Here is an 11,687-nt window from a genome sequence, read left to right as displayed (position 1 = left end):
TGAAGAGTTGTGGAGCACCTTCAAGACCACCGTCCTTGATGTTGCCGGTGGATGCCTTGGAGTTCACCGCAGGGCAAAGAAGAATTTTGTCTCTCAAGGGACACTGGATACCATTGACCAGAGTCGCAGGGCCAGGCTGAATGGCAGAGCTGAGCTGTTCAGGGAGCTGAGGCGTAAAACTGTACGTGCACTGAGGGTGGACAAGGAGGCCTATGTGCGAGGAATCTGTGAGGGGGTAGAGCATCACCTGTGGACAGGTGATTCTCGTCCCGCTTACAGGGGAATTCGCGCATTACGTTCATCCAAGCCCATCCCTCGGAGCACTGCAGTTCGAGCAGAGAGTGGTAGGCTCTTGACAGAGGAGTCTGAAGTGAAGGCCCGCTGGGCCGGTTACTTTGAGCGGTTGTACCAGGCTGATCCCCCAGCTGTCGAGTTGGACGTCAAGGGTGTTACAATCCCTGTTGCTGACCCTCGAATCAACTGTGGTCCACCATCGCTTGTGGAAGCACGGGCTGCGGTGAACCAGTTGAAACGGGGCAAAGCTCCAGGGATCTGTGGCATCCATGCTGAACTTCTCAAGGCTGGTGGAAATGCTGCACTCGTGTCGTTGCATGCAGTTTTGTGCTCTGCCTGGAACACAGGCATCATCCCAACTGACTGGAAGAGGGGCCTTGTTGTCCCTCTCTGGAAAGGGAAGGGTGATCGCCAAGACTGCAACAACTACTGAGGGGTGACGCTGCTCTCAGTGCCGGGCAAGGTCTTTGCTCGGATAATTCTTGATAGGGTTCGCCACCATCTGCTTGAGCACCAGCGTCCAGAGCAGTCAGGCTTTACACCAAAGAGGCCAACGATTGACCGTATCCTTGCACTTCGTGTCCTCACCGAACGCAGACGAGAGTTTCGGCAGGGCTGCTTGCAGCCTCTGTTGATCTCTGTAAAGCGTTCGATTCAGTGAATCGAGATGTCCTCTGGAGGATTCTTGGTCTTCGTGGGGTGCCACCAAAACTGATCGATCTGATGTCTGAAATCTACTCTGGTACTGAGAGTGCTGTGAAGTGTGGTGGTACCATCTCTGACTTATTTCCAGTTGTTACTGGAGTCCGTCAGGGATGTGTACTTGCCCCCACACTTTTCAGCACTTGTATGGACTGGATTTTTGGGAGGATGTCGGAGAGATCAAGTTGCGGTGCATCGTTTGGCAATGTCAAGATCTCGGACCTTGATTTTGCAGATGATGCAGTCATCTTTGCGGAGACTTTAGACATCCTCTTGGGGGCCCTCGAGGTGCTGAATGAGGAGTCGGAGCCGTTGGGATTACGGATTTCTTGGGTCAAAACTAAGATCCAGGCTTTCGGTGACATCTTGGATGCTGCTGTCCTGTCTGTGTCTGTTTGTGGTGAGGATGTTGAGGTCGTGGAGAGATTCACTTACCTTTGCAGTGATATTCGTGTCTCCGCAGGTTGTGAGCCGGAGGTCAATAGACGTCTGGGTCGGGCCTGGGGAGTCATGGATTCACTGGATCATGGGGTGTGGCACTGCCGGTACCTGTGCGGGAGGACGAAAGTCCGAGTCTTCAGGTCCTTGGTACTTCCAGTCTTGCTCTATGGGTGAGAGACTTGGACTTTGACCAAGGATCTGAGACGGAGACTTAATTCCTTTGGTACCAGGTCTCTTCGGAGAATCCTTGGCTATCGCTGGTCGGATTTTGTGTCCAACGAGCGGTTGCTGAGAGAGACTCGGATGAGATTTGTTACCTGCATAGTCTGTGAGCGTCAGCTGCGGCTGTATGGACATGTGGCTCGTTTTCCTGACGCTGATCCTGCTCACCAGATTCTCTCAGCGAGGGAGTCTCATGAGTGGAGGAGGCCAGTGGGCCGATCACGTGCCTCATGGTTGCAGCAGGTTGACCATCATCTCAAGGAGATGGGGGTGGGCCTGGCATCTGCCTGGGGGATGGCCAGACGGAGGCCCCTGGAGTACCGGCGGAAAGTGGACGCAGCGACGCGCTGTTCTGGCACATGCTCCCATACCTGACCTTTATTGCAAAGTTTCCAAAATATGCCATTTTTTCCATTTGTCACACAAAAAGTACACATGCACTGTACTAAGGTAAAAACGTTTTTTTCAACTCTAAGATTATGAAAATTATTTCAGCCTAAGGGGTTCCATTTTGTTTTTATATTAATGATGCAAAGTACGTTTTGCCTTTTTAATATTATTATTTTTTCTGGCTGCTTCCAAGTTTGCTGAACACAACATCAAACCCAAATATGATCGCTGAAGCCTCATTCACTGCCAAGTTAGTGAGCTAATTTAATTTTCAGCCGGCTCTGCTAACCATTGTTGGTTTTGTTGAGGTGTTCAAGTCGGAAACCAAATTGCATTGACCCTCACTCCTGTGTCTACTATAATATTGCAAGTCTAGGTGAGCATTTCCACCCTGATTTAAGGGGTTTTTTAACTTCATAAAACCTGCATTTTTTATTCAATTCTGTGCTGATGTTTTACCAGATGTGATGTGTTGTATCTGCGTTAATTTTGTGGTTTGTAGACCAGGTTAGTTTTTGACATGGTACTGACCCAAAAGCTTACAAAAGGTGCGTAGGGTCATTCACTTGACTAATAAATGCAGTACAAAAGATAGAGGTACAATCTGAATGGTACGTTTAAACATCTCCTCCAATTCTTTACCCCCAGGAAGCCACAGCAGCGGTTCCAACCCCAGTGGGAGTGAACGACGCTCATGCAGAGAAAATGACAGTGAACACCGTGGTTTCGCCATTGCAAATGCCACCGGCAGCGGCAGTGGCAACGACTCTGATGCAGCATCGCGCCGCGATCGCCCTGAAAGCGTGCATTCCTTCCTCGGAAGCGAACACAGTCACGTGTCGCTCGCTCAGCGTGGGTACTTCGCATTCGGGCCGCCCGACGTTCCGCCACCATATCATGCACTTCATACACCGCCCTCTGTGGCGATGGGTCCACACCCGATGCAGTCAATACCGACGACGGTGATTCACGGTCCACCCGGCGCTCCCCCGATACGAGACTTAGGATCGGTACCTCCAGAGCTGATGGGAAGTCGCCAGTCTTTTCACATGGCAATGGGAAATCCCTGCGAGTTTTTTGTCGATGTGATGTGACTGCGAGAGAAGAATCTCTCATCCAAAGTCCTCATCTCTCATGTGCCATTTCTTTCATCATGTCAGCATTTCCTATATTTTCCTATAAGGCAAACATCATGCTGTATTGTTTATTTGTTGTTGCTTTTTTGGAGGGGGGGGTTGCAACCCTGTTTTGCCCAAGTGCCTCACTATTCCACATTCTGTGCTTCGCTTCTGCAGGTGAAGTGAACATTTTGGGGGTTTTTTATCACACAGCTTTCTATTGTAAATGTACGTAATGACAGCGGTAGTGTTGCCAGGCTTGCTGGTGAAGCATTTTCTCATCACACCTTTTACGATTGCCATATACAAGTTTGTTTGAACTTCCCTTTTTCTGCTTTGCTTTTATTATAATGGCAGTGTAAATGCATGTATGTAGTTTTTATTACTATTTTTCTGAGCATGTTTGCATATTGTCAGTAAATGAAGGAGCTTGGTGCACAATTGGTTCTGATGCTCACTGGCTCCAAAATTTTTTTAATCGATGTGGAACATCTTCCGTGTTTCAAATCCATTTGGAACATTATCCATGTTTCAAACTACAGGGTGCCAAGGATGCCTGGCTTGTGGTTGTGCACATGCACACAACAGCCTGTTATTTTCCACACGCGTAAGCTATGTGAGATGTGTAGTCGCACAAATCTTATCAAGTGCCTAGAAGCTTGTTGATGGTTTTTGTATTTGTATTTGCAATTTTTTAATTATTATTATTCAAAAGATATCCTTATGGATACGACGGTTTGACAATCTTTTGTTGTTGTTGAAGTGACTGTAGACCTGTTCACCAGCTCTGCAAAGATGGGCGTTTTCATACGAGGCCTAGTCCAAAAAGCATGGCAATTCAAAATCCGCTAATGAAATGTGCTCTGACTCCTGAGTGTATGAACTATTGGTTTACAATAACTTGTATACCTTAAAAAAACGTTAAACTTATGGTCATAAGAAGTTAAATATTTTCAACATCATATTGTGAAGCTTATTCCAGCACTATTGGGGAACTTGTACAATGTGGTCTCGAAGGTGGTCATAATAAGCTCATAAGTATAATTTCAAATATGCTTGAAGAGACAGCTACGTGTTCAACAAAAAAAAGTTTTACACTTTTGTTTAAACCTTGGGTAGGATATGATGGAAATAGTGTCATTGGGGTCTTTGTCTTCTCGCCATTTTAAACTGACAACAGATTGACCAAGAACACAAGACGAAATGCTACCGCAGACCCAGTGACTGAATCTATTGCACGTTCCTTAAAATAAAATAAAAATTAGTATTTTCTGTTGTCAAATCTTACGTAGAACATTATTCGAGTTAATGGAGCCTCTAATAAGTTAACCGGACTACCCAATCCGGGCCTAAATTGAGTCCAGCGTACTCGGTTAATCTTCCACGCCCAGTACAGCTTCGGTGTCAATGGCATTTCTGAATGGAACGTTTGAAGCTGATACTGAACTTTATTTAATGGAAGTTGCGTTGAATGGAATTCTAAATGGGAACCAAGACTTTGGATCCCTCGATCAAAAGCTGTACCGTGTAACGTAGCTTGCTTCAGTTCTCAAAGACTGATTTTTAGACAAACCTTGCCATTAAGGCTCTGCGGTGTTGAAGAAAAGTTAAAGTTCAATTTCTGTGTAACTTTTGTTTTCCACAGTCATGTAAAATTGTGCTGAATATTGCAAAGGATACTTATTACGTATATAATTGTAATAAAATGATTACTAAACAAACTGTCTAATGTCGTGCATATTTTAAGGTATAAGTTGTTTTTAAAACTCTTTTTCTTTCGAACCACCCAATCAGTTGACGCACATCACAGTCCAAGTCTCCAGTCTTGGTTACTTTATCATTGCTGCATTGTATAATGTACAGGGTGTGTAAAGAAAAGGTTAACCACTTCAATTGACCTTTGTACTTTGTCATTACCTTAATTTTTTTTGTTTTTTTTTTGCAGGAGTGATCAATGATCTTTGGAGAAGTCATTCAAGCATAACCAAAGTATTCTTCGGAAAAAATGATATTTTCTACAGAGAAGAGAGTAAACATTGTCAAGTGGTATTTTGAGACCAAATCAATTGCTTCCGTCCAATCGAGGTTCTGAACTGAATATGGAGCACATCCCAGAAACAAGCCAAGCAAGCCAGCCATTTTGAAACTTGTGAAAAAAGTTCAAAAGTGAAGGGATGATTCTCAACATCACAACAGCCCATAAATTGACCGATGGAGATAAAGTAGCACGAGTCGCTATGTGTGAGATGCTGCATCAGAAGATGAAGGCAAACCCAAACTGGATTCGTAATGTGAGGTTTCGTGACGAGGCACACTTTCACGTCAATGGTGCTGTCAATTCACAGAACATTTTTTGGGGAAGTCAACGTCCAGATGAGGTTGAAGAGAAGTCGCTTTAGGCTCGGAAAGTCACTGCTTTTGTGTCTGTCAGTGCAGACGTGTGTTTGGCATGTGTTGGTTTGAAGACAAAAACGAAAGAATGGTTACCATCAATCAAGAGCGATACCGGTCTATTGCTTCTTGTCTTCGAAAATGAGTTGACAATCGAGAGCACTGCAGCTCTCCAGTGACTGTAGTTCATGCAAGACAGTGCTACCCCATGTACAGCCAACAAACAATTGCATTTGAGTCAAAAATTTGGACAAGTTCTGAGTTTGCGCATGAAAAATGAATGGTCTCCACACATCACCGATCGCAAGCCGCTGGATTATTTCCTCTGAGGAGCTTGTAAAGATAGCGTCTACAAGCAACACCCCAGATCTGAAGGCAGCAGTTGAGGCTAACGTGCAGACAGTAACCATTAAAACTTACAGAAACGTCATTGAAAACTTCGCAATTTGTGTGAACGCATGTTGTGTGCGTGGGGGGTGCTCACATTGAACACCTCAACAAGCGCATTAACGCATAATGAGTTTCATTTCTCCATGATTTGGTTTTCATTTTCCGAGTTAATTTTTTTTTTATTACTCAATGTTTTGGTTAATAAAGTTTTGAAGTGGTTAACCTTTTTGACACACCCTGTATTAGAATTGCCTGTCATCGAATAAGGCCGGTGGAACATCACTTTGTTTTGTAAAATGAATTTCAGCTTCAATAAGGGGAGCTGAGGGGAGTTCCTCTGAACCTTGAAACCCTATCTGGATCGGCCCCAATACGATAGGATCTTTCTACTGCTAAAACTGTATTGCACACATTAAAATACGCATGGGGTTGACATGGACGGAGGCATATCGATTGATGCATTCGTGGAAAATTCTACTTTTGAATTATATATTGGGTTGTTTGCCATTTCAAAAATACATAGGAGGTAGCATTTAGTTAAACACTTGTGAAAGAGGTGATTCACGTGTGTAAGAAAACTCACTCACATATTCTTTAAAAACTTTATGTAACAAAATTGAATTACTTGAAATATACGAATGGAGGGAGGCACTCCATTAATGGTGGAATCCTCTCAAAGTACCAACAAGAGTCCCTTTTTATACACTCAAGCAAACTGCTCTATGGAGGATGAACTCAGCAAAATTCCAAAGCATAAACATCTTCCTCAAGATACAATGATGAAATGCACAGTTGCAAGATAACGGCCACTTCAGCACTTTCCCAAGCCAGCTGAAATATAATTTTGAGTATAAAGTGAACCAGAACATAAAACTATTAAATCATGTAACTAAATAGTTCTTGTGAATTTGATTAATCATCCATTTATAGAACACAAAGAAAATGAATATTCCCAACAAGATCTTCTCAGTTATAGCACATACATTGGTTTAATCAATATTGTGATATGGGCAGAATGCCGTTTTATAAGATAAGTTAAAACCTAAAATGTTTCAGCTGAGAGGTCCAAAAATGATTTAAGAATACAGTAAAGGTTGTGAATAATTCCCTTATATGTTTTCTCATTCCAGATAGCTTCTAATAAAAACCAGCTGCTTCAAGAAGCTGTAAACCTATACTAATTTGTTTAAATCAAAGCACAATACAGAAACATTCAAATGTTAAATAATTGCTGTTCGATTTTACAAGCTCTACATTTTATTGCCAAAACAAATATGGAATAGCCTCACAAACAGGAAGAGATAACATGTTATCTTGCAGGCCATGTATTTTGCAAGAGCATCCAGGCTTTTTAATTCACAGCTTGACACAAGAGAAAACCAAGCAATTAAATATATATATATATATATATATATATATATATATATATATATATATATATATATATATATATATACATATTGTTACGGCTGTGGAAATTCGCAAACCACCATTCAGTTCCCGTAGGTGAGGTATCTCTTAAGTACATGTGTAGTTAGCCCCAAACCTGTTGTTTAGAGGGAATTAATGTGATTCATTCGGGCTGCGATGCCTTGAGTCAGTCGTTTTTCTTTTTCTCTCTTTTATTTCAAACAAAAACCAACAAGGACGCTCAGTGGGCTTTTCCCGCCTGTTTTTCACGCCATTCTTCTCCGCGCTTGGTGTGAGGGAGGAGAAGCGGGGTGGGGGCAGCTGGCGCCTGATTGGTGGATGCGGTGTGACGTGGCCAGAGAGGAGGAACGCCCCTCTTCGAGACCTTTCTTGAAGCGCCTCGAAGGGGGGTGGAGCAAAGAATGGGGCGGAGCCCCGCGATATAAAAAGGGATGGCTCTGTGAAGAGGGGTTTGGTTGTTGTTGTTCCTGCCAGCCTGTTGATCCCTGCGGAGCCCTTGATCCTGATGAGCCTTGGACCTTTTGGACAAACGATGGTGTGAAGAGAGAGAGAGAGAGCGAGAAAGGGGGAGAGAGAGAGAGAGAGAGCGAGAAAGGGGGAGAGAGAGAGAGAGAGCGAGAAAGGGGAGAGAGAGAGAGAGAGAGAGAGAGAGAGAGAGAGAGAGAGAGAGAGAGAGAGAGAGAGAGAGAGAGAGAGAGAGAGATAGAGATAGAGATAGAGATAGAGATAGAGATAGAGATAGAGATAGAGATAGAGATAGAGATAGAGATAGAGATAGAGATAGAGATGGAGATATAGATAGATAGATCCTGTTCGAGGGTTCGCCGGAGTCGGTGTGGTCCAGAGACCCCGCTGGTGGGACGGAACGTCCGCCATTTCCTCTCCCTCTCGACCCCGAGTGTCGACGATTTCTTTCCCCCCGCCCGTCCGCACCGAGAGAGCGCTGAAAACCCCGTTCATTCCCCAAAACCCCTGTCCGTGGCGTCGAACGGCGACACGTGCCGGCGCGAAGCACGAGCTCGCCGACAACGCCAGAGGAGCGGGAGCTGAGGGCGATGAGAAGGACTCTGTGCACGCACAGGGAAGTGACCACTTCTATTTCTTTTCGGGGTTTTTTTGTATGGAACTTGTGGCGCCGTGTCTTGTGAAGTAAAACTGTATAAGTGTTGCTGTGTGTTCGCGTAGTCGGTTGTAACTCTGCGTCGTCGTTGCTTTTATTGTTTTCCTCTTGCATTTGCTTTATGTGCATTTCTGATTCTGTTTGGCTGTATATGGGTGCTTTGTGTCTGTGTCTGTGTGAATAAAGTGCTTGCATGTTGAATTGTTCCCCGTTTCGCTGCGTCCTTTCCTTCATTTGAATCTCCATCTTGCTTCACGTAAAGGGTTCGTAGTGGGCTTAATACGTCCGATAAGTAATCGGAACCGTCGAGGCCGAGGATAACACCGCTCGGTTATCCCGATAGTACGGAACGGACCGCTTAAGCGGCCCGTGTCCGGAGTCGACCTGCGGCGAGGTGCGATCACCCGGTTTACCATCCGCGTGGGTACTTAGGTAGGTCGAGTTTGGCGAACAACCCTATCCCACGCGGGTGGCCGATTGGCACGATCGTGGTGAGGCCGAAAGGCCCACCCGTGACTAGCTCCCGGCGTTAGTCCGAGAGGGTTACGACAGAATTGTCCGTCCGGTGGGCGACGTGCCGCGATTCGAGTCACGTGGCTGATCGCACGCCGGCGGGCGTGAATTCGCAACAATATACATATACACATACGCACACGGAATTCTTCCAATTACAACATGTTTAACAGGGTTAGGCAATTTAATGAATATTCGGCATTTGGAGTTTATTTGAACTGCTTGCAATTTTTTTTAATGCTTTTGATTTGAAAACCACTTCCATCCCAGCTCAGAGGAGGAGTTCAGGATTTGAGCACCGATACCAAATGCATTAGAGGAGCTACATTGTCAGCCAGAAACTTCACAAACCATTTCCAAGAAATCTCACAGTTGATATGGAGTGGCGAGTGAAGAGGGGGTGAGTGGATGATAAATGGGGTTTCTGCGACTCCCATTCAAATGAATGGGGGGAAAGGGAAAAACTTTCTAACTCAAGCCCCAAAAGCCCAAAATAGGAGACTGATTTTCTCCCCACCTATCCCCTTCCCTCCCATACAAGCAAATGTAAAATTGAGACTGATTTTCTCCCCACCTATCCCCTTCCTTCCCATAAAAGCAAATGTAAAATTGAGACTATGAAAGATTGAGACTTACTGATTTAAGCACTTCTTCCCTTTCATATTTTCATTCCACTCAAAGAGCGAACCAACGAATATTTGCTCATGTTCTACTTTAGGGAATAACTTAATTTTCTTATAACATTCATTTCCATCGAGTATATTCACTTTATCTCTTCAAGCACAAAAGAAAGGGAAGTTCACTATCCCTCCTTCGGTTCTGTAAAATGTGAAGTGCCTTAAAGAGCACAGTCGTGCTGTGAAAATGAGGAAGTATTCTGTGCCCATGTCTCTCAAGGTTATATCTTAAATCATCAGAACACTAACAGAACAAAGTTTAGCTAAAAGCAAGCAAAAACAGCTTTTAAACGAAGGTTTTCTCAAAATCATTCAAAGCAAGCTGTTTCATTTTCGTGTTAAAATGAGTCAGTCTGGAGTCAGCCAAGCTGCCTCGACCGAACCAAGCCAAAAAAATTCCGGTCATTTCCTATGTGGGACACACCCTGAAAAAACTATTGTTGTGAAATCTCCAATTACATCATCAAGTTGCTTATTTAAACCAACTTGTGTGCCGACTGTGTTTTATTTGGAGAATGGATTGTGCAGATAATTTCTCCGACCTTGCGGATCAATCATTTTCACAAGATGACAGGTGAGATCCTTAACCCAATTCATTATTCGTTGTTTGATACAGAATTAAATCACCATACAACCAATAATTATTGCATGTCTTTTTCTAACAGGTTGTCCCCAATAAGAACATCGTTGATAACTGATCTCGAACAGGAGGCCTTTGAATTACACGATGAGTGGCTAAAAATGAATGACTTCCTTAAAGACATTCAATCATTCAGAAGAGAATTGAATGATATTTTTGGTGGCTGGAAAGAAGTTCTCTCACGTCCTCGAACCTTGAATGAGTCGAGTCAAAGGTGAGAAATTATCCCTCTGTCTCTCTTTATCTCTGCGTGTGTGTGTGTGTGTGTGTGTGTGTGTGTGTGTGTGTGTGTGTGTGTGTGTGTGTGTGTGTGTGTGTGTGTGTTTGTCTGTCTCTGTCTCATTATTATTATTATTTTCAGTTTAAACACCTGTCTGGATGAACCAAACACACAACTTAACCTTCTGGAGGAATCTGACACAACACTATCTTCTGGAGGTAAATGTTTTATTTATTATTTTATTAATATCATAATATAATCATCTTTAAATACCCTAATTGTTCTTCACTCTTTGTTTCGAAAAGAATATGTTGATCGAGTTTTAAAACCAAAACAAACCATCAGACTGCTGCGAAGGAAGATTTTGTTCAATTATAAATAGTGTGTACGAGGTGCAGTGGGACACGAGAAGCAAGCTTGCCGGCATGAACTCCGCTTTATTGCGCGACCAGAAGTACACTCCTGCCACCCCTAGCGGGCGAGGCATGATATACGAAAACCCAATCACGTGACACAGCACAATAAATGCTTTCCTTATAATGATCTGATTTTGAATTACAAGAAAAGAATAAAGGAGATGTAAGGGGGAGGGGTGGGGGGTGGGGGGAGGGTTGGGGTGGGGGGTAGGTGCGCTCCCCCAACGACCCACCACCCCCCCCTCATCCTTCTCCCCTCCGTGTGTGTGTGTGTGTGTGTGTGTGTGTGTGTGTGTGTGTGTGTGTGGAAGGGTGGGGGGTGGGATGAGGGGGGTGGTGGCTCAAAGGTGGGGGTGCACAGGAGGGTGGCGCTTGTGTGGCCGGGTGGGGCTTGTGTGGGTGCAGCTTGTGTTTGTGGGGCTTGTGTGGGTGGGTGGGGCTTGTGTGGAGGTGGCTTGTGTGGGTGGAGCGATTAAAAAAATAATAATAATAATAATAATAATTAAATAAACATGTGTGGGAACTAATAAACTAATCACTAATTATGTGGATATGATGGATGTGGATGTGGCTTATGTGGGTGGTGCTTGTGTGGGCGGAGTCAAAAAGGGGTGGAGTTTTAAAAAGGGGCGGCATCAAAAACAATTCAATTTATCTTTGTTTTTTGTAATTCCTGTGAATAAAATGAACCTAAAATCTCTTCCCCCTTTAAATCACACAAT

General features: G+C 44.1%; 1 protein-coding gene across 2 annotated transcripts in view; it reads left to right on the top strand.

Annotated features, from left to right (window-relative positions):
- Positions 1–4,888, top strand: part of LOC147029109 (segment polarity protein dishevelled homolog DVL-3-like) — an 86,431-nt gene extending 81,543 nt beyond the window's left edge. For both annotated transcript variants that reach the window (XM_085876192.1, XM_085876191.1), the window contains exon 15: positions 2,698–4,888. In XM_085876192.1, the coding sequence (XP_085732318.1) occupies positions 2,698–3,143 (446 nt within the window). In that variant the 3' untranslated portion in view covers positions 3,144–4,888. The remainder of the gene's footprint in view (positions 1–2,697) is intronic.
- The last annotated feature ends 6,799 nt before the right edge of the window (positions 4,889–11,687 follow it).

This window comes from Eptatretus burgeri, chromosome 4 (genome assembly GCF_056783735.1).
Source record: "Eptatretus burgeri isolate ZD-2024b chromosome 4, Ebu_testis_v1, whole genome shotgun sequence".
Taxonomy (NCBI): domain Eukaryota; kingdom Metazoa; phylum Chordata; class Myxini; order Myxiniformes; family Myxinidae; genus Eptatretus; species Eptatretus burgeri.
The sequence above is the reverse complement of the archived record's forward strand: the minus strand, read 5'-3'. Positions and strand labels throughout refer to the sequence as shown.